Source organism: Dermacentor albipictus, chromosome 1 (assembly GCF_038994185.2).
Source record: "Dermacentor albipictus isolate Rhodes 1998 colony chromosome 1, USDA_Dalb.pri_finalv2, whole genome shotgun sequence".
In the NCBI taxonomy this organism is placed as follows: Eukaryota; Metazoa; Arthropoda; class Arachnida; order Ixodida; family Ixodidae; genus Dermacentor; species Dermacentor albipictus.
Window position 1 is genome coordinate 371,237,130 of NC_091821.1, and position 24,022 is coordinate 371,261,151.

The 24,022-nt window shown below is 46.2% G+C and overlaps 1 protein-coding gene across 1 annotated transcript in view; it reads right to left on the bottom strand.

The window, feature by feature from the left end:
• The window catches only part of MnM (myomesin and myosin binding protein), a 60,987-nt gene extending 38,730 nt beyond the window's left edge, over positions 1-22,257 (bottom strand). Inside the window, exons 1-5 of the mRNA XM_065434669.2 lie at positions 22,103-22,257; positions 18,520-18,750; positions 17,094-17,402; positions 8,631-8,797; positions 7,450-7,600 (exon numbers count right to left, since the gene is read on the bottom strand). Coding sequence (XP_065290741.1) covers positions 7,450-7,600; positions 8,631-8,797; positions 17,094-17,402; positions 18,520-18,670 — 778 coding nt within the window. The 5' untranslated portion in view covers positions 18,671-18,750; positions 22,103-22,257. The remainder of the gene's footprint in view (positions 1-7,449; positions 7,601-8,630; positions 8,798-17,093; positions 17,403-18,519; positions 18,751-22,102) is intronic.
• Positions 22,258-24,022: the final 1,765 nt, after the last annotated feature.

Sequence of the window (24,022 nt, forward strand, 5' to 3'; positions counted from 1 at the left end):
ATCTGCATACCTTTTTAAATTGCGTTGGTGTCCGCTCTTTTGTTTCTTCGTAAACTTTCGTTCAGCGAGGAAAAGCATAGTATAACATGACACGGCGGAACTTTCTGTCCAATTTTTCGAACGTATAGTTTAAGTGCGCCGCTCAGACCGTGAAACAAGGCGCGGCTTTTCCGTGTGTTGTCGCTCCGCCTAAAAGTCCAACTTTTTCGATAATGACTTTTCTGAACGCGGAGCTAAGGTCGTAAAAATGCTACGTTGAGTTTTCAGAGTTTCGGAAAGTTTAATAGCCGACTCTCACTGACCCCTTTCGCATGAGCTGCTTGCTTCGCGAAATAGGACTTTTTGTTCATCATTAAAAGCAGCGCTTCCACAATACAATAAAGCTTCACTTTTCATGCATTCCGTTGCATTGGGCTTTATTCCACCCTCTTTTTTTCTTTTTGTCCTTGTTTCCTTTTTTTTCTTTGGTTTCGTAATATCTGCGACATCAGGCGTTTCTCTCGGGTATAAACAGCCATTTCTGTCGCAAACAGAACCAGCCATCACTTAAATGAATGCTACCCTTCTTTTTATTTCTTTTTCTAATTCTTAATACTGCATTTCTTGAGCGTATAGTTCAATGCGCTAGTTCGAAACCTGACGTCTACGACTTTTTTAATGTACAAAGGGTCATCCATTTCCACCGGAGACTATTATTTTCAATCCTGACTGCGTAATGTTCAATGTATAAAGCATGTCTCAAGCCCTCACGGACACCGCTTGAAAAGAAGCCTCGGGCCACCGCAGAAAACGCATCGACCTTCACTAGGGAACTGCTTGTGGCTCGAAGTAATTAAAGATACGAGCGCTTTCAGCCTGTCTTCTGGTTGCTGAGGTAGACGGCTCAAGCTTGACACCTTCTTTTACTTCTTTGTCTTCTTTTACTGCACTTATTCGCCACTTCAGCTCAAAGCTATAACCGTCTCAAAGTGCGCGGAGGCAACCGAAGCAGAGCACTCTCACAAACAAGACAAAGCAAAGCTGCCGGGTCGTGCAAGCATTTCTTTTGCGTCCCGACGCGGCGGGTCTTGACGCTGCATGCGAAGGCGCCGGCAAGGAAAGCAGGGAGGGAGGACGTCGCGAAGCGACACGGTTTTCTGCTCACAAGGTCTAGGTGGGCTCTTGCGGTCGCCGATGCGAGGGAGCCTTGACGCTGGGCGCCTCCAACGGGACACACACTGTGCTCGGCGCGTAAGCCTCCCTCCTCGGTACTCGTGTCGATAGTAGCCCGAACACCGTGCGCGCCTCTCGTGCGGCAAAGACGCGTCCCGCAGGAAACGCGGGGACGTCGACAACACACGCAAACACACACAGACGCACGCACGCAAACACTTCCCACGAAGAACGGAGAGCAAACACAACACGAACACGGTGTTCTCAGACGCAACTATCTATCCGGCTCCGGCCGAGGGCAGGGATATGCGGCTCGCAACAGAGTAGAGAAGAAGGCTTTGGAAAAAGTGCGTGGCGGAGAGGGAAGGGCTTGGCAGCGCGTGGCAGTGGCGGCCGATGGTAGGAGAAGAGAGAGAGAGATGGTCGGATCCCTGGCGCTCCAGAAATAAACCCTGATTCAGGGGGAAAACGGGCCGCGGCTGAAACGCGGGGGTCTGAGGAAGCTGCGTGCTTCGCAGTCAGTGTTTTCCGTCTCCCTCCCCCGGCGGATCGCGCGGCCGCCCACAGCGAAGCAACGGAGAGGTCCTGTTGGGCCTCTTCACGTCGCGAGCCCGGGAGAGCATTCTCCACTCATTTAGATCGCGCTGAGTCGGCGCGTCTCGCTCGTGCGTTGCGCGCTCGGGCGCGGCGTTGACGACTCGAGCCGTCGCAGACCTGTCGCGGATCAGCGAGCACCGACGCGCCGCCGGCGTGCGCTCCGGCCGTGAAGTCTACGGAGATTCGTGGGGGAAAATAAGATAACAAATAAAAACAGTGCTTTGATGGTTCTCTCCCCTCCCCCCACTCTCTTTTCTGGATCGTCGAGATTAATGGAAGCGTTCTCGGCATATATAAATAAGCTAAGACGTCTCGAATTGTGACTTCTGGCGTTGTGTCTAACGAAAGTGGAAGTTTTATTGAATTCCACTCCAGTGAACACAAACAAACATGGGATTCTATCTGAGTTTATATATATATATATATATATATATATATATATATATATATATATATATATATATATATATATATATATATATATATATATATCATAGCTCACCGTGAACGAAACATGCCTTGAGGCTGGAACGGAAACAATTACTGAGTGACGTAATAGGCTGTCCGTAATTTTGTTCGAATGTATAAATTAAACGCTTAGGTACCGTTCTTGACATCTTCCTGACAGCTAAACGTATCCAATTGACAGATCTCGAGGTAGCTGCGTCGCTCAGTATGTCTATTTAGACGTTTGTTTCTCACGTCGCATGAACTACTAATGTTCAGATCTAAACCTTGCTCGTATATATATATATATATATATATATATATATATGTATATATGTGAGCGCCTATTTACTTCTACTTCCTCAATTCTTCAATTATTCATCCGATGCTCTCTCACAACTTTTGCTAATTCCTTGGTCACGCATGTACAGAGTATGTCGGCAGCTCAATTTATGTACGGCGAGCTTGCAGAGAATGCGATTACTGACGTTAAAAGTTCAATTTAACCGTTCATGCTAACGTTGCAAATCATCAAGTGACCCTAAGGGGGAACGCTCCCGTGTTATCTTCGCCTCAAGGAGAATTGATTCTCCCATGAAATTCATTCCACTGATCTTTCTTTTAGTTTCTACCTAAAGAACTCCCGCACACTTTCGCATTATACGGAGGAAATGTGTGCGCCGGTACATCGAGCACAACAATTAGCCTTCTCTCGCAATACATGTAAACACTTCTAAGTCGCCAGCCACCTAAATTGAGGCGCTGATGACTCATTCAGGGCATTCGCGGCGTAACACGGTCATGTCATCGCTCTGTGGGATGCTTTCCGTCACACGTCAAAAATAACGGTGGCGTTCTTGGCCCGGATCTCGCAATGTTGTTGGGGAGCGTCACCGGGTGCAGGCGCCTCAGGCCTAGTTGCGGCCCACTTTCTTTGCGCGGCTTGCAAACAAGAAAAGCCGAAAGATACCGGGTGAATCACGTTGCCACGAATAAATTGAAATGGTCGAGAACGCCTGTACGTGCGCGCCACGCTGTCTATCGCACCATCGTGCCAACCGAGGCGTCAGGCCAAACTAAACGGAAGCTATATGTATCGCGATATTAAACCATTTTGAAGATCAAATCTATGACAGCCTGTAAGTGACGGTGTAGTGGCCACATTACAGGCGCGACAAAAAGACGAAGGCGATGCGGGAGCACGCGGCCTGGCCTATACGTGCCACGCCGGACTGTCAGTAAAGCAGATGTCAAAATTATAAGCTACAGTTAACATGTAGGAAGAAAGCGGCGAGATACTCCTTTATGACGCCAAGAGCTACTGCTTTGTGGCATCCTTGCAATATTTGCGTTATAAATCTGTCTTTAGCTAAACGCAGACATACGGCGTGGGTGTTAGTGGGTGCACGACAGATGCAAATCTGCGAAGAGGTGCTCAAAAGTTCTCGGCCAGCCCCGCTAGCAAGCGAGAGAGGCGTGAAATTTTATTTATTCAATACACTCGCATACGAAGTTCTATCCACACAACGTCGTTTTGAAAAGTTCAGAGTTCACAAAAAGTAAAGTAATGAAAAAATGGCTGTGGCTTAGCTAAGGTTAAGCCCAGGATGCGAAGCATACTAGCCTTTATTTTATTTGTTGAACCACTGTTTAGCCTGGTGAACTGCTGTTGCTTGGCTATATTTAGTTCGGCTAGACGAAGAAACAACTAATGCGTTACTCTGCTTCGCCTGCAAGAGTGGAACGCGAGAGCGTTCCCGTCGACCCGCCAAGAGGTGTAAGACAATGGGATACGGCGCAGCGACTACGCGCCCCGCATTGGACGCGGTGAGCGTCGAGCAACGCAGCGTTCGGCGCGGCAACGAAATGTGCGCCTGAGCAAGCGACGCACGCCTGAGCCTTAGAAACAGCTCGTTTCTAAGGCAACACCGCATTCACTAGAGGCGCTTTTGTACCGCTTTGAAGCATCGTACCCGTGGCTCAGTGGTAGCGTCTCCGTCTCACACTCCGGAGACCCTGGTTCGATTCCCACCCAGCCCATCTCGCAAGAGTTGAGCCAAAGCCACCTAGAAACAAGCGCAGCTGCTTATATACCGCCGCGACGCCGCGAGCGACGGCGCGAGTTGGAGCCCCGTTTCTCCTCTGTCGTGACGTCACGGTGTCACGTGGTATGGCATGGGGTCAAAGGTCATTGAAGGCGACACCGCCGCGCCTGAGGAGCTGGGTTGAGCTCTCGTAATATGCTTCGCATAAAAGAAAATTGAGCAGCTCGGTCGCTTAAAAGCTTATGCGAGAAGGATTGCGTTAAACATATATACCTTTTATTTCTTAGTTTCATTTTTGCTGGGACTATAGCGTGTACTACACAAGTCGTAACGAAAAAAGTGAGAGAGAGAAACAAAGAAAACTTGTTAAAGAAGTGTACAGTCAACAACAAAAGTTTGCGAGATGCGATTTCCCCTTCAAATGTGAATTCCTGCACTTTAAGGCATGCCGCTTCGTATTTAAGGAATCACTGTGTAGGTGGCGAAGGCTACTACATGCTGGAACATTTAATTCGAAGCTGTCTGACCGCGCTTCGCGAGAATTCAGCTTCTTGGCAGATCCTGCGTCCCGTAAACTTTTGCGGTTGACTGTACGTGTTCCCTGGTAATTAACTAACCTAGGAAACGCTAAGGGCAACGAAACATTATTTTACATCTTCACTTGCAAGTGACAGCAATAATATATTTTTTGTCAACAGAGCATCAATGTTGCCCTGTTATGTATGTTCTATTGCAATAGGGCCCCGTATTCATAAAAACGTTCTAACGCTGAACTTTTCGTAAGAGGCAATTCTAGCCAATCGTAGTGATGGATATATCATTACCGAAGGCTACCTGCCAATGGCAAAGAGTACTAATGAAAGAAAAACATTGTTCCCCTTCGTTAATTGCAATAGAAAATCAAATACAGTAAAAGCTCGTTAATTCGAACCGCAAGGGGAAGCCGCTTCAGTTCGAATTAACGAAAGTTCGAACTAACGAAAGTGAAGGAGAGCAACTGTACACTGCGATTTGGAAGCAGTAGGGCATGTCGGAAATTTGGCGTGTCAGAAAGTGATGGCGTGTGCCGCGGGCACACGCCATCTTCAAGTCGAAGCTCTGGGTCCGACTGTGCCACACCACCGATGTCCACCGAAACGAACGTTAGCCGAGGCTTAACACCATCACAATGAATCGCGACGGCCGATACCCCCTAAGCTGAAAACAGAGGTGCACAACCGATGAAGACTGCCGAGACAAAGACACTGAACATGTGAAGGGGGCGAAGGCCCTGATTCGTTGGTTCTTGATTGCAAACGCAGCCGCGACGTACTTGATTCGCTGTGTTTTGGCGCTTGCCGTGCCATCTCCGCGCAACATTAGCAGCTGTACAAGATTTTCAAAGCCTCCGAGATTCGCAACGGGCAAGAAGTCTCGGAGGTTACGTAGAACGGAGAGGCGGCAGCCGCCGCTGCCTTCTGGCTGACCTCGCGTCGGTTAGATTTTTTTCCGATCTTGCCTTCTCTCGCCGTTCTCTCCGTTTCGGAGGCAATACAGCCTTGTGTGTAGGCAGTAGGCGCGTTTCTCTGGCCGTGTGCCAGGCGAGCGTAGTTCGAATTATCAGTGAGGGAGCCTCCTCGCGTTCGAATTAACGGACTTTCTTATACACAGGCTTCTGTGGAGCTTGGCCGGACCAAATCGTTCAGTTCGAATTATCCATAAATTCGGGTTATTGAAGTTCGAATTAACGAGCTTTCACTGTATAATAACAATACTGTAGCTGGTTGAACGTGACAAACGTCAACAAAACAGAGCAATAACTGTATAAGATTGTTGTACACAATATCTTGTGTTTTTATACCATAAGGTGTTTTTTGTTCGTATTACGTGGCCTTGTATTTCTAGTTGACGTTAAGAAAAAAAAAATGGGGTTGGGCAGGCAATGTAATGCCTAGGGTAGGTAACCTGTGGACCATTAGAGTTGAGTGCCCAGGGAAGGGAAACGCTGCCTAGGTTGGCCGAAAACTAGGTAGGGTGATGAAATTAGGAAGTTTGTAGGTGCGAGGTGGAATCAGCTAGCGCAAAACAGGGGTGACTCGTCTTGTAGTTAACATAAAAGCAAGCTGGTAATGACGTTGCCCTATACATATGTGCTGGTCAGCTTAGGGAGTACGTCAGATTGCTGAGCCCTTGTAGGGGGGCGGAGTCGTATTGAGGACGATGTCGTAACTTAGTTTCTGTTCTCCGAATGAATAATACTTCACTTTGTTTAATTTGATAAAATAATCCGACGATGCACCATTGAGGCAAATATTTGCGATAAATGCGGGGATGAATTTAGAATAACAAAAAAAGATTATTACGTCCAGTCTGTTTTCACGTGTGACTTAGTACATACAAATAAAGACACCACAAACAGCTCAAGATTGCGAAGTACTGACTTGATACTGAGCTTACCTGCGTAAACCATAAGCGCCCTCTCTTCGCATCCTCAGTGCTATTTTCAGGAATTTTGGGCATTGCCCATTCGGCTGCCTGCCGAACTTCACGACACTGCATCAGCGCGGCTGAATGAATAGTGCTGTCAAAGAACGATATTGCAAAACGCCGCCAATATTTCAACAGTATTCAAGTGACAACGTCGAGAGGGTACACCCTTTTATTAACAGCCGCATTTATTCCACGTAGTCGTAACGTCTTTGCTGCGTTATAGCACAGTTTTGGTCAGAATCAAAACACTGCTATAACGCAGCAGGAAAGTTATCTATAAGTACCGTAAATGAGCAAGTTACTAGAAATATCATTTCAAATATCAAATATCAAATATCATTGGTGTAGCATTGCGGTGAAGTTCGGCAGGTGGTCGGAGGGGCAATGTCTAGTATTCCTCGGTATGCATTAGCGTAAGCGAAAGGAAGTCGATATTTCCGACAGCAAGAAAAGTATTACTGATCTTCAGAGCAGTATCGTACAGGCTCTGCGTTAGTTGCGGAAAAATAATATGGAACAATTGTTCCCGAGAACACGGTGTGTGGATTGAAAAGGTTCATGCAACATTGCCATGTTCGAGAAGTGTCAAGACCTGTTGAATCGCGGGTGCAGCTGATATTGAGCATCCGGCAGGTAGCAGATGCAAGCGTGTACTATGAAAATGTCCTTGTCCTTGAATCGTCAAGGCATGCGACGGCGCTGTTTTGTCGCCATCTCTGTGTTTGAATTGGTCGCTCACCGGGTGGTCGAACAATCTTGGTGCCCTCGGGCGTCTCAAGCGGCTCGCTCACGCCAACTTCGTTCCAGGCGTAGATACGAACCAGGTACTCGTGCCCTTCTTCCAAGTCCTGTATCTGCGTCTTCACGTTCGGGGCGTTCACTTGGCTAACCTGCAGCAGTGTGTGTTGTGCTTGAGTGGTTGCGTATCAGAACTAGAGCACGTGGTCTCGGAACTGTTCTAAGTCCCTGAGTTTTCGTTTTTAATTTTAAGTTGATATATGTATTATCATTCCATTTTTTTATTGCGCTGACATTAGCTACAGTGCGAGCGTTGTTTCCCACGTAACAACATCCGAAATAGTGGGAGGAAGGAAGGAAGGAAAAAGTGGAGAAGGAAAGGTAGCGAGGTTAACCAGTTTAGCTTAACCGGTTTGCTACCCTACACATGGGAGAGGGTTGGGGGAGATTAAAGATGGGGAAGGGGGAGAGGGAGAGAGAGCACATAGCACAGCGCACACACATCGTCCGTTGGAGTCCATCAATCTGGCATGGTACGCGACATCCCTCTCACAGCCGCTTGTCCAATCCCGTCTCTTTCAAAAACCGAAGTAGTCCCTTTGTCGCCTTCACCTGCGATGTCTTCTGTCGGTGGCATGTGAAAATCGTGTCGAGGGACAATGGTCTACTATCAAGGCGCGCTAGAACAGCGAAATAGTGGGAAGTTGCTGGCCAGATAGAACCCCTAAATGCGCAGCCTGTTTTGGTCAGATAAGAAAAGAGCTCCCTTGATGGATGCAAGACCACTATTTCCAGAGTCAGTTAAGTAAGCTGTCCCTTCACACCAACATAGATTAAGCTGAGGTGCTAAGCATTTGCGTGCTTTGTACGGCCTCGAATTCCGTAATTGTACACCAGGTGAAAACATAACGCTTGGCTCTTTAACGTTCTTTGAATAATGCAAGAACATGCATGGCTGTTGTCTGTTTGTTTCATGACAGCGTGATATCTTCAAACTCGCTTCGTTTACCCTCCACTGTTGTCTCACACAGAAGTTTTTTATTGGTTCCTATTATGCGGGCTTGCTCTGCGTGCCATGAGCAGCTGGATGGTCAGATTTGTCTGCCCACATATCTATGCGTTTGGTTTTCGAGGCAACTTATTGTGAGCTACACGATTACCAGCAAAATAGAGACTAATCACCTCCATCCAAAGTGTCCTCCGCGGCTCCTTCACTGCGACCACGTATCCGAGCACCGGACGACCGCCATCGTACAAAGGGGCCGTCCATTTTACGTCCATGGAGAATGGTCCCGTTACAACCACGAGCAGGGGAGTCGAAGGCGGATCGGGTCGCTCGGCTGCTAGGGCTGGAAATGAATGAGGGCTGATTACATTTCAAACGCAGCAGTTTTATCGAGGGCCACAGCGCTCTAATTTATTGATCGTAAGCTGGGATACATAGTGCAAGAACGACACAAGGACGAAGCAGGAACACGGGATGAGCGCTAACTTTCAACAATTGATTTATTGCAGCTAGTAAGCATATATACATACTCAGAAGTCACTGCAACAGACACAATGAAGATAAAGAAGACGAGGAAAAGGAGTCATGTGACTACTATGCCAAAAATTCAAGCTCTTAAGAAAGAGCTTGAATTTCTGAATGTGAAAACTTCTTCCTTGCTAATTTACTGAATTAAAAAACGTACATTTCCACAAGTACTTATATACTTTTTCATTTCCCTATATTTTGTCCTTTAGTCACTATTTTTTTTTGTTCTTTCCAAAGCACTTAATTCTCTCACCTATCATATTGCACTGTACAAAGTAAATGTGGACTCTTTAGCTAATACGTGTGTGACGTCATCTTGCAAAAATGCTACTCAATAACATAAGGAGTTCCAGAATACGGGCTCACATGTTTTATGGCGCCGCCGTTAATTGCATGGGGACAAAAAAAATCTCTTAACTTGCTTTTGCACTTAAATTAAGGCTCAGTAGCCGTCCCCGAGGAGGGAGAGAGCAAGTGTTGTTGATATGAGGAAAATAGAGCTCTTGCATGCCAGTCGAAGTTGAAGTAAATAAATATATTTGCACGTAACTCAGTGACAACACTTGTAGTATTCCAGAATCAATTTTCACGCCTGCTATTGCTTTCCCTCGCATTGTAGCCAGGTGATTGTGTGAAATATTTGACGAGCCACTGAGCGGCAATATTTACGTCAAGTACTGACTAATTTTGTCTTAACTACTGATTATAATTCGCAGTGAGAACTGTTCCCGTGCGTCGCTCATTTTGGTTGCATATGAGCGCCATTTACGGAAATGGAAAACTCCGAACGCAGAGGGGGACATCAACGCCACGGGAAGATCGAATATCGCGCCGACGCTGAATGCTAGTTTGCGTCGATTCCGCTTGATGGCAGCACCATGTCTGAGGCCTGAAAACTTGCAGCCGACCGTTAGTAATGGTCGCTTCTGAAAGAGGGCGCATGTGCGGACTTCTTTGAACGCTAGTAAATGCCAGGAAATACCTCGCCTAAAAAAATAGAAACACCTTCGTATATGGATAAACTAAGGCAATAGATATGTGGAAACACAGGAAAAACCATATCAGTAAAGGGGAAGAGAAATGCGGCTATAATGAAAAACATAGCGCTATGAGGATACAGTAGGTACGAGGAGCTCCGGGCTATGCGGAATGGTGTAATGGCTCCAGGGCTTACATTTGGAAATGCGGATGCTTGCTTGAAATCAGGGATACAATCAGGACTCGATGGCAACCAAACATCAGTGGGACGCCTCGCTTTGGGTGCTAACGGGAAGACTACAATTGAAGCTGTGCAGGGTGATATGGGCTGGACAAGTTTTGAAGGGCGGGAAGCTCACAGTAAAATAAATTATGAACAAGGACTGATGAATATGGAAGAAAGTAAATGGGCTGAGAGAGTGTTCGGGTATTTGTACAGGAATAAAATTGATTCACAGTGGAGGAAAAGAACTAGGAAGCTTACCAGCAAGTATGCGGTCTGTATGGTGAACAGGCACGTACCCAGAATTTTTTTTCGGGGAGTGCCCAACCCAAGGTAACCTGTCTGTGCAAATGAGCGGGGTGGGGGGCGGGTACCTTCACTAGTGTAAATGAGAATAATGCCAACCGTTCGCCATAAAACCACGTAAACCCGCAAAAGAGAAATGAAATAAGGTCTATCTCACTGGTGTAGGTCTGTGAGATAGAACTTCAGCTTTTTTGCTTGACTGCAAGGAACCACATCTAATGAACTAGCACAGGAAAGAAGCGCAGGAATAACACTGCCAAGAAGAAGTAAACAAGCGAAAGTGTAAAATAAATATTTGTAGTAGGGGTTTTTTTTTAGTTAGCTCTGGAAGAAATACACATAAATATATATTTGCGGAACAATCACAGTTCTTTTGGATCATTCGTTTACTACTCTACCAAGTTATAAGTGCCAAAAGCAACTCGCATTGTTATCTGGGAAGCGTGGCTGCCAGTCCCGCACAACCGCGTAGAGCGCAGGACGCTGCGCTTCTAGACATGTTGAGGTCACCGCGGAAGGTTAGAAAGAGACCCACAGAAGCATAGCACAGAAGTGGCTACGACAGGCGGCTAGACTGATAACGGTAGAAGCGTCATTCAAAACACACGGAATCCTTCTTCACTTCCGCTGGCGTTTTCTCTATTTCCTTTTCATATAAAAAGATGTTGATCCATAAATAGTTTCACAAGTAACGGTTACATTTGTTAATTTTCGTTTTTCCTTCCTATTATGCTGTTGCCTCCGCTCTGTTCCTTAGCTCGCTTAATTTCTCAACTCCTTGCGACTCTTGTGTCCAGTTGCAAATTTTGCATGAAAAGTGTTGCACAATTAGCGAAAAACCAGACGAGGTAACGAGTGACATTGATGTTGCTTATGTGTTTAACAGTTTTTGCAGAGTTTGATCATGGACGCTGTTTCGCATGATTTTATTTTCCACTTACCTAACCTATATCACGCGTATATGGTTCCGAGGATCTGCCAGCGTCGCGACAAGCCGTCACTCGAGGAAGTAATGAAGCAAAAGGAAAAGTTAAACGCAACTGGCATTGTCTGCGGCTGCAGCTCATTCCACGAGCATACAGACCAGCTGACTGCGAACTGAATCCCTTTCCTGGTCCCTGTATCAGGCTAGACAAAGAAGATTAAATTAACAAAGCAACATCGATGCGCGTGACCGTTGCAATAGGTGGTGACAACTGAACGCATCTCGAGTTAATCGCGCCGGCACCGAATCGATGAGAAAACTGTCCTTCACACCCCAGGAGAAGCCGATAACTACCGCCACCCAAAAGGAGTGGAAAAGGCAGCAAAATGAGGACCGCCGAATAGCTGTCAAGTCTCAAGATTGATTTGGCGGCGCTTTAGGAATGTGAGTGAAAAGTGGTGGCGCGGGTGAGGTGGTGGGTGGGGGGGGAGGGTAGGCCGTTTAGTTACGGGGCGGGGGGGGGCGCCTTCCCCCCGAGCTGCCCCCCCCCCCTGGGTCCGTGACTGATGGTGAGCAACACAGCAACGAAGAATGTCAAGCGGAAAGTCAGAGAGGCTGAGATAATTTCATGGTTGGCGGCAATGGAAAATAAACCTGCCATGAGTACTTCTTAAGAGGAAAAAACGAAATCAGGAAAGAAACAATTTATGATAACTCAAAGGGAAGCTCATTACTTTTCGAAGTGAGATCGGGGTGCCTTAGAACACGCACCTATAAAGCGAGATATAAGAAGGAAGAAGAAGCATGTGCTTGCTGCGGTAAAGCGAGGGAAACTATGGAACATGTTTTATTAGTATGTAAAGACGTCTGCCCAGCAGTCGATTTAGGCACCACTGGCCTCCTTGAAACCCTTAGGTTCAGCGAGAGCACGGGGAAAGTAAACATGTCCGCAATAGAGCTTAGTAAGAGGCGATTGGAGGATTAGTGGAAGAAAAGTAGGGTAACGACAAACAACGGAGACGTACAAAAACAAAATTCACAATAGGGCTGCAGAAACTTTGGCTATAAGAATTCACCATGTTTTTCTTTCTTTTTTTTCATTTTTTACATACGTAGGACATTAGGCAATAAAATAACAATAGCATGGTACCCCAACTGACCGCACCGTTCGAAAGGGGACGCTCATAACTCCCATTCCATTGTCGGTTAGGGCTGCCGCTGTCTTCTCACAGCCCTTCGAACGCTCAGGATATTTAATATTTTCACGTGGTGATGATGTTAATATTCACAGTTATGAAGTCTGCGTTGCTTTTGCAATGAACACGCTCAAAGTAGTTATGTCGTAGACAATTGCGTCGTCCTCCTACGTCAGTACTGGATTTCTAAGATTGCGTTCAGTGTCTTGCTCACAGTATATAGCAGAGCATTTCAGTTGATAAGGGTAAGAACGATGAATTAGAAGCAAGTGTCAGGTCAATGTTCTACATGGTGCGGTGAATGTAACTTTGGCCATGTTTCTGGTTCAGCTAGTTGTAAATCATTCAAGTTTTTCTGCTTCCGTCAACCTTCAGGTAATCACCAATTCAAGTGATCGTAATACATAATGAAACTATTCTCACCAAAGAGGGATAAAAAGGGAAGGAAACGAAGGGAGGCTAACCAGACTTGCGGGCGAATTGCTGTATATGCTGTGCTGAGGCAGGAGGCTAAAGGGATGAAAATAAAGAAAGCCTGTCAGTTGCAGCATGACAGCTTTCAAAGCGGTGCGACCAATACCGTTAATTTCGCACACGGTATGTGAAGGACGCGGCACTCCCGAGGAGCAGCAGGAAGTGGTTCGTGCACTGAGATAATTTCTTCGAATTATACCACCGTTTCTAATCATTAAAGAAAACTGTTTTAGAAGAATAATTTCGCCGTATTGGATAAAAACTTTCCGTTCCTAATATTCTTTCTTTGGTATCCTTCTTTGAAGAATATTGTCATGGAAATGTCTACACAGTCATTGATCATATCATCAGGAGCCAGAAAACACTGATACAACCGTTTATTACATAACGAGGGTCTCGGATCCGGCAACATTGATGCCTTCGTATAGCATGTGTGGGTTTATTGACCGGTTGCTTTCAGCCAAGAAAATCACGTTCTCGTGACGCCTGCGGTAGAAAGGATATTCCGTATCCGCTGCCAAGGTCTGCGAGTGAGGGCGCTGGCTAACACTCCCAAGTCTCTACAAGGAAACATAAATACCCAAGAAAATAGATGGGGGAACGGCGTCGCAGTAGCTCAATTGGTAGAGCATCACACGCGAAATGTGAAGGTTGTGAAATCGTTCCCCAGCTGCGGCAAGTTGTTTTTTCATCCACTTTCATTTCCATTCATTTATCGTTTCTTTATTTCATTTATTAAGCACAAGTAATTTCCCCTATGTTCTTGTTGTCTTCTTATGATATGGCTAATAAATATCGGGCTCCTCAGTTAACCCCCTTCCTTCTCGTTTACACAGTCATCGAGAAATTTTTATTTGATTCATGACCTTTTGTTCGCTAAATTATTAAAACATTATGCTATTTTACTGATCGTTTAATCTTATTGAAATATTTCATTACAGCTTTTTTTTTCGACGACTAATTCTGTCTGATTCGTAGCCAATCCTTCAAGGTAGGTATGAACCATATATAGCGGCAGACTAACCAACCAATTGACTGATGAGCATCTTGAGAGGCTGCATTAGACAGTTTACATTTCGCAAGCAACTTCGTTGTTAATATGAACAATAAAAATGACACTACTTGCATAACGAATTGCGTGCTTAAGGGATAAGGAGCCTGAAAGAGACATTGCCAAAACTCAGAGAATACGTCAGCATCTGAGCAAAACGGCATATATGCGTGTTATTGGGGCTGCCAGCGCCTTTTGTCGGTGCATCCGCGGACAGAAACATGTGACCGCCTCGTGGTTTTCAGCAAATCTCAGGCTTGTCACGCTGAGGTTGCGCTGTGATGGTTGGTCTTGGCGGTTATCTCGTATATCATCGCCTATTGATAGACACATAAAGTTAACACAAATTTTTTGTGTCGTAGGATTCCCAGACAGCTACAGAAATAGCGAAAGGTAGTAGACAAAGCGCAATCACGGCGATTTCAGTCACTCAACACCGTAGTAACTCGAACATTGAAAACCTTGGATTGCTGTTGATTTGCTGGAAAACGCACATTTTAGAATTCTTATAGTCCTGGTATTGCCCTCTGAAGAGGTAAAAGGCGCCCATCGCGCTCTTTACATCACAAGCTTCACCGTTCACCGAGCTCCGGCAAGCAGCAGTGCAAGGCCATGGGCGATGAGATTAAACACTGAATTTCGGCCACCTGTTATACCTGATGTTCCCTCCGCTGTGGTGGGTCATTCGACGTAGCTTTTGTTGTCTTGCTATCAGCAGCAATTTGAAGCAATATTTGTTGTCCTTCAGACCGGCCTTTACTGCTTGTTATACGACCATTACTGTGGGAAGTGCAAGCAATGACAGCAATTGATGAAAAAAAAAAGTGAATAGGAGTCCACGGTTATGGTCTCGGGGTTTTAATATCACCGTCGCAATATGCGCGGAAACCTATATCCCAAAGAATAACGCGAGAATAGCAAGATGCAGTCATGTCACAACCGCCAAATGCTCTTCATTGCGAGTGTGACATTTCTTTGTGCTTTGAATGGCCAATATATGTAGACTTAATATTAGTGAATCATGTTGTTCTCGCACATACGTATTGTGTTATATGTGAGCCAGTATTTGTCATGTTTAAACGAGTCCTGAACGTACCTCTCGAGCATAGGATGAAAACGCAGGCCGCGAATAGCATGTGCTGTTGTAAACATCTCCGCCAACTTTTGCAGTTGTGCGTGGCACGTGGAGAAGCGAGAAGTCGCCTTTCTGTCAAACACTCTCTTTTCAAGCGAGGTTTTCTCCTCACCCGCTCTTAAGCAGCAGGCGGCTTGCATGTGTCGTCATATGCAAGATTTCTATAGACGGATGCTATTGGCGGATAGCTGACATCAATGAAGAAGGATGTTTTGACCTGTCTGCTTCTTCCTACACTTAATGTGTGCATTTACTGACGTAGTTTCATTACCACACTCAAAAAGACGAAAATTCGCTTTTCAATTTTCATAAGAATTACATATTTCCGGAACAAGCCGACAATCACCTGCTCCCGCTCGGTGGCCACCCGCTTAGGCAATAAACTTTGGCCACCCTGCTTATCGGTGCCGTAGCCGTCGGGTCTCGCTAATTTCGATTAGTTTTAAACACTCGACAAGCCTCGTACCGCACGAAGCTTCAGTTCAGACCACACGTACGCTTGCCAGCTCGCGCTCACTCCTGGCCGCTCCTGGCCAAACGCCTTGGCAGACATCACTTTGTATTGAGCTATTCACAGTGCTTCAAATTGCGTGACTTGGATGTGGCTACTATCCGTTGATCAAGCTGGTGCAGGACAAAAGCTGCCGGTACCACGTTGCCTGCACTATGAGCGCGAGTGCTGCAGCCATGTGGTGCAAAAAGTAAACGCTGCACATATACACAGTACACACTACAGTTGCATGTAGCTGTGGTTTGCTACGTAGCATAGATACCGCAGCCGCCGCACGGTGCCGTGTCGAGCCCGCTCCCAAAGCACAAGCGGCTCGCTGAGGACAACCACGTTTGGCGCATCGTAGGTGTCAAAAGGAAATAGTGGCATCTACATGAGCATCCAAATTCAAATTTTAAATGCGTGCCATGGTGACGACGTTCAGTAAGCGGAGTGCTGCCGGAACGCCCCCCTATACCGTAGTCTTCGCAGTGCAAGGCACTGAAGAAGAAGCGAGAGCAACGTAAAATGGATCAGAGGTGATTTTTCTTTCATTGCCAAAAACTCGGCTTCTGCTGAACGCAGAGAAATACTTTTTACTGCAAAGTATTGCTGAAATAGCTCAGTTTAACTTCAAGTGCATTTCTTGACTTCGACAAAAGGTGCTCCAGGGCCCTTTCAAAACTGAAAAAGTGATTTATGAAGTGTAAATTTACTAAACCACTGAAAAACACTGATCACACAATGCGCGACAAATTCCTCCTAGAAACTGCAGATTTACATGCCACGGGCAAAGTTTGCGCCACCGGTGGCGCTTGCTGGACGGGCGCACGGTGCATATAGGCAGTCACAGAGACTTATATATTCGAGGAATCGCAGTCACACAATCGGGGTTCAACACTGACTCTGTGTCCTTCCCTGCTAGTTTTGATGTATGCACCGTTTACTTTATGGTGTGTAAACCTAGGGAAAGGTTGCTTTGCTCTTAATCTTCTTATACTAGTTTAGGCGTACTTTATAACGTACGCCTAACTTATTCCGGCTACAAATGTTTATTTACGTGTAGCACCATAGAGTTTAACGTCTTCCTTTTCCAAAACACATTGACCCGTAGACGAGGAAAACAAAAATATCGAGGCAGTTAAAGTCTTACAGAAGAGAACCAATAGGTGATTGATGAATTTTCCGTGCTCGCTACACCCTGCCCGTCACAAATATTATTTCAAGTCGCCGGCGCCCAAGAAGACGACGGAGACCTCGAGACGCTAAATCCTTGAAGGAACCAAATAAAGTTTCTCTCTCTCTCTCTCGCCTACAACGCCTCCTTACTTACATTCGTCTTCTCGCAGCTGCACAGGGCGATCCGTCTCGAGGACGGTGGTGAGCCCCATGGAGCTCCTGGCCAGCACTCGAAAGCAATGCTCGGAGCGCAAGTCCAGATCGCGGATGACGTAGCTGGTGATGTCGGCATCCAGAATGACAACAGGCACCCAGTCCTGGTCGGAAGGGTCTCTCTTCTCCACGATGTACGACAGCGCCCGGATTGCGCCCCTTGCCGGTGGTCCCCAGTGTAGTGTTACAGTATCCGGTGGTATCACGTTGATGCCCCAGGGTTCGTCGTCGGTATCGGTTATCCCAGAGTCTGCAAGGGTCATAGGAGAGGAGTCGTAACCATAATTTCCTGTGAATTCCTGCCCCTTTTTCTTGTAGATCTAAGCATCACAATATTAATCAACGCAGCTGTTCTTGATCTCGCAAAAAAAGAAAACATTATGAAGGACCAACGCCCACTGCTATACAGCATTGCCTTAAGTGTGCTTTAGAAGGTGGTTATTTGTAGCGATATTTTGCACTATGTGTTATCAGTGGTGCTCTCCGTAACATCATTTCTTACCCGTACACGGGAGCCAACTAGTATTTAGAGCGCCAATCCCTCAAAGACCAGTTCGCAACCCCTGTGCGGCGTCTCAAACGGCATCGTCTGTGTCGTCGACCAGAGGCGCAGTGTCTCAACGAGAGCGTCTCAAAACGCTAGCTGTCACGAGAGGAGAATACCAGAGCGCTCTCATTTTCACCCTACCAACCTGCGGTACCGCATGGTACCACCACATCCTAACAGTACCCGTACCAGCGCATCAGACCGGCGCAGTTACCAACGATGCTACCTTTATTACCGATACCAGCTTACAATGGTACCGTACCACCGTGTGGTTTATACCGTTGTGTTAAACTGCACTATCTTCGGAATCGGACCACAAGAATACACTCTACAGTCTTAAGAAATCGCGGTTAGTTTCGAAGGAATGCTAAACACATTAAAAAGATATCAAGATGCTCAAATAAGGCATACTGGAAACCGAAACATGCTACCACGTTTTTAAACCAGCCTTCTTGCACACCAATACCATTCGCGTTTACAGCATGGATATACGCTGAGTGCAAATGACAAATTGAAGATGTTTTTTTTTCTTTCGCCAACGCCTATCGCTTGCAGAGAGAGACATCATTCTGCTCTGCCTGCCATACGTTAACGCATGCATTGTGTAAAAAGCTGCCTCGCAACTTGCTTCGTTTCCCTACAGCTCGATAATTGTAGCGCCACCTCAGCTCAGCTGTGGTGCGAAAAGAGATAGAACAATCAGCAGTCAAATGTTGAAATCGCCCCATCCTCACTCTTCTTGCATATATTTTCAGGAACAATCGCCAGCGAACACGCTGCTGAGAAGAGCATTTGGTGACTCTTCCATCTCTCTCCTTACCGTGCAAGTCAGCCGATGAGGATGGCTCGGAATGATCCGCCATGTCTGATTTTTCCTCTTCTATGCTCCCGTCGGAGGAGGCTACATCGACGGGACCGTTCTTTGTCAGTTGCATATTGTCGTCTCGTGCCCTCGAAGCCCAGATGCCCATCCGGCAGCCACCGGAAGCCACATCAGCACTCCGACGTCGTGGCTCCGCGCATGCTTTCAAGTGAGTTCTCTACTTTGGTCCTATACGAAAAAAAAATAATCAATTCATTTCAGCAGAGTCACATCCACAGAGGCGTTTATAAATGTGCAGAGAAATACCCCTGGCGTGCCACATGGCATGATAAACGATTTTTTGCGCCAAAACCACACGCATGAGAAAGGAGACAACATGGACAATAAACAAGTTTAGGCGCAAGAGTAATTTATTATTTCAGATAACCAACTAGCCCAGTAGTTCTCTTCTAAAGCACATGACATGCTCGATACAAATCGATCTTAAATCCGCTAGCGTGTCAATGGCATGTAAACTTAGCTAGGGCACTGTTTTGAGGATAAATTATGCACTAAGTGAGTTGTAATTTCGGTTACCATGGTCTCATTTACCGAAAGCTATCTTATGCTGCAAATACTCAATGTGCTCAAAGGGCTTTACTTAGAGAACATGTTGTAGGAAACGTACGAGGGAACACTCTCCGGTAACTAGGATGTACATGCCATGGGTTGCAGAAGAAAGCAGTGAAAAGAAAATTTCGAATAATCAGTACCTTATCTCGACTTCGCTTTACTATTGCAGTTTGTTATGACTAGGGGTACTGCTTACTGATGTGCTACTTGCAGCTCGTCCGATGAGGTAAGCAAATAAACAAAATTTAATGGAGGTGCACCTTCAATTCAGGATTTACCATGCAGAGAATGTTCTTGTACAAAATAAAGCGTTATCTCCGCTCCCCCCTCCCTTCCAGACGAAAAAGAAAGAAGAAACTAGTGAACTGTTTGATTGATTGTGTTTAACACTTTCAGACAACAAATGGGGATCGCAAAAAAAGAAATCGTTGGCATATGCGCAGTTATATGCTTTTCACTTAATTCTACAAACTGCATGGTGCGGATAACTTCCACAAACGTAGATCATGAAACATTCCTCGTCACTTTTTCGCAATGCATCGCTACTCAAGATATATGAAAAACACAGGGTTATGCGATCTGAACTGTTCACATGTGTAAAAATCTGCTCCCACATTCCACAAGTACACCCATTTCTGTACCTATAACATTACGGCCTAAAAAAAGCCGGGTAATAAAAATTCGTCAGAACTAATCTCACGACCACTGTCGACGGTAATGCGCTAGCAGTGAATCAATTTAGCTATACAATGTAGGGCCACCGTCGAAAGGAGTACTGGTTATGTATGAGGTGTGTATTGCAGTGCTACTCATTTTTCGCGCTTATTTCTCAACACGCTGCATCATCTAGTGAGGCTGTTGAGAAAGCCACCGTGGCCTTCGAGACTAGAAGCGTGCTGCGCCCGGGCTTGCGAACGCTGAGAAATTTTCCCTCGCTTGCCGCACAGTCAGTGGCGCAGATTCAGTGACACAAGTTGGCGAAACATTCATGAAGAGCAGCACATACCCAGTGCAGTCATGGCACAGCTCGCTAAATTGTTGACGTGAAAGGCGTTCATTGAAAAGCAGCCCCTACCCAGTGCATTTGTAGTGCAATCTGCTAATGCGTCCAGCTTCTGTCCTTGAGGAACCCTTGGGACGTGGGTTCGATTTCACTCAACATCGGATAAATTTCAAATATCATGTTCGTCATTGTATAGGCGGCGCATGCATTCGCAGTGGCGTATACCTAGTAACCCAAGGTTGCGTCATAGAGGTTCACTGAACACCAGCACTGACCGATACCCGATACCCACTGCGGTGTCAAAGGGTTCCTCGAACATCAATGCCTACACGCTTCCGCGTCTACAGTGACTCATGTCGGCGTGAAAGAGCTTCGTTAAAGAGAGGCATGTATGTATGTACCCAAGTTGATCCGATGGCTAGTTTCGAACCCTGATACCCTTAGCACACCAGCCCGATGCTCTTACCATTCGACCATAGGCTACCCAGTGCCCAGGTAGGCGGGAAAACGGTTAGATACAAAGATAGATGGACCCCGTAAAGTGACTGAAGTACCATAAGGATGCTAAAAACTTAAAATTTTTTTCATTACGGTATTATATTCTATCGATTATGCTTGTACTGAGGCTTCTAGCGACATTTTTCATGAATGCAGTGCACCATCCTGAGTGACCGCTTCTAGTCCAGTGCATTCTCCCACGTGCGCTCTCTCCCTCTTTTTCTGACATAAAGTGACATAAAACGTTTCCCCAAGTCCCCGCTGCTCACATTGCCAGGGCTATCCCAATACAGAACAACTGTGGCCTTGCTCCTACACTTATCACCCACTACAAGACATATATACTGCCTTCCGAGTCCGACTCCACGCCTTGAGCAAATGGATCGCTCTGCAGGCAAGCTCACGACCATTATAGTGGAACCTTCTTCACCAGGAAGACTCCACCAATATCAAGATTCCGAACCTGGAGCAAAATAAATATTTCTCTTTCTCTGCTAAGTAATGGTGCAGGAAATTTGTTGTTAAAGCTGCATTAAAGAAATTCTTGCAGTGTATGAAGAAATCGCATTTCAATTCTATATTATAATACGAAAAGATAAGCAAAAGCTGCAACCTCCAAATTGAAGAATTCGAAGCAATAAATGGACGATTTGAAGAGCAAATTTTGTTACTTTATCCCAGGCTTAAGCTTGAACACCTACAGCGTGCAGAACGGAAGTCTTTGAGCGATTTCTTTTGCCTGAAGTTGTCCTGGAGGCGACCTAGAATCAAATATAACCGCGCTACTTCCGGGATAATGCTCGAAAAGTCGTGCCCTCACTCGTTTGCATCACTAGCGTTAGGCATCGTTTGACACTTGACGCTTTCAGAAGACACTTTGAAATGTGGAATACTGTGACATCCCAACGTCAAGAAATTCAATTTTTATGAAAGCACTCTACTTGAACTCGACTGTCAAGTCGCAGTGCACGGATTATGCACGGACTTTTTTTCGCCAAGGAAAGAATGGAAATTAGATGCGCATGCGAGAAGCTTTTACTGTATGCTGCCGTTACCTACAAAAGTCGGCTGTCATCAAGTTACGGGCTCCACAGGGTCACACGTGTTCCTTTCGTCGTTTTGAAAAAATTACAACAGCATTTCGGTGTGGAGGCTGCAACAAACTTACGATCCTTCTGCAACTGCGGCAGACTACAGAATCTATTATGGGCGTGTAGTATCGGGTTATATTATGCAGGAGTAAACTTATGCACTGGCATTTTCGGGAAACGATTATATGAACTACCGAGCTGAGCCATAACTGCCTTCCGCTTTCTGTGCGCCTGCGGAATACTTGTCAGGAACTTCTCTCGCATTTATTGATAGAGTAAAAGTTACTCGCATATACTGAAAAAGTTTTTTGTTTACCCAGAAGTGCTCCTCAGAGGCCTTCATAAGGAAAAGACAGCAGAGCAAAAGGTGACTTACCCCGCGGTTAAGCCGGCGTCTCCGGGTCACATAAAAAAAAGAAGCAATTCGCCAGGCCGAGTCGGGGACCATGTGTTTGGGGCGTGGACTGTGACGCTCAGAGTCACATGGGTCCCAAACGCTAGCGACGTAACGCTCACGTGACCGCACCCCTTCTCGACCACAGGGAGGGTTTCTATTTTTGAAAACAAGCCGGGTCTCGGATTTTGAGAGACGCGGCCAGGCAGGCAGGAGGCAACCGAGCTTGGACCCCGAGGAGCTTGGCTGCTCGTCGACGCCGCTGCAGAGTCGACAAGTCGCGGGTGAAAAAAAAAAGTGAAAGTCGGCAAGGAAGCATCGCTCCTCCGGGAGCTGGATGTATTTTGGGCGCCGGCCAGAGTCCGTCCTCGACCCCATTCCGGGTCGCGACGAGCTGTTCTCGCCACTGCCGCAACCATTGTATTTCGCCCTCTCTCAGTCGCGTACAGCCTTCCGGCTGAATGGAATGACGCCCACTCGTATAGCTCGAGCAAAGACTTCTACGCAAGCGCATCGACTTAAGGACGAAGCGGTGGACAAATTCAAGGCCTGTCTCTCAAGGTTTAGGCCAGACGTGCCGTAGAGCACCAAACGGGAATTTAACTAAACCTGGGGAGTACTTCCGTGCCACTCGGGACAACCGATTAAACTTGAGCCGTTGCAGAGGATTTAAGATCGCAAGCACTACCTAAAAAAAGAAAACAACAAAAAATACTCAGAGAAAGAAATTGAGCAGCACTTTGGCATGCTTAGTGTCAAAGGACGTTTAAACGTAATGCCGCATTGGTGCTGTACCCCTACAGGCAGTGATTCCTTTAAGCCATTTTACGTCGTTCAGGTTCCCAAGTGCTCAACGCCTTGCTAGGGATAGACCAAGAGAAGGGTGGCCAAAGGGTGAATCAAAGCAAAAAGCACAGAAATTGTGTACTTCGCGCCGCAACGTAGCACTACCTGAAACTTCTGAGCCTTTGGTTCTGTTTGCCCAGTTCACGACTCCACTGGTGAATGGCGACATTTAATGCAATTATAAACAGCTAATCATCACCGCAGCGAGCGAATAAGGTCTGATTCTAGCCAACAGACTGCGCTCGAATATCGTGAAATAAGGTATAGGGGAGTTGAATGTTCTCGGCCACTGTTACAGGCCTGCCACCAACCAAGTTCAAGATACTACGAAAAGCAAGGAATGTAAATAAGAGCAAAGGACAAGATGCGACAAAACCGGAGTGACACGTTTTAATTATGCCACAACTATCGGCGAATACAATAAATAAATAAATAAATAAATAAATAAATAAATAAATAAATAAAAGGAAGAAAGAGAGGTTGAGCAGAAAAAGAAATCCGGTTTGCGTCCCTACACTGGGGGAATGAGGAGCCAGGAAGCTAATAATATAGACACACCTACGCACATATACCAAGCACTTGAAAACGATCACAGCACAGGATAACAATTAACAGTGGTAATTGCTAAAATTGCTTGTGCAAGTTTGTTGGCCCTAAGAATTGTAAGAATACTTTCGAAGCCCTCTGTTGGAATGGATATAACAAGGCTGATTTTGATGGCCGCGGTCACGTGGAGACATTTGAGCCCGTTTTGTGCCATGCTCCTCGGTACAGTGTACAGAGGCGATTGCTCGCAGATGCGCTAGCTTGCATTGATGACAGGCCATTGTCAGAAGATATCATTTTGGAATGCTTACCTCAAAACGGAGAACTTCGAATATCGCAATTGTAGCTATAGCTAGCTTGTGAACGCAGAGAGTATGGCAGGCAAACAGGCAGCGACCATACACGCGCTCAGGGAATAACAGGTTACAAAGTCGGCTAAAGCTAGTGTTTCTGAACGTAACTACATTTGACGCGCTCCTTGCATCGTGCTACATGTACCGTGCTTCTACA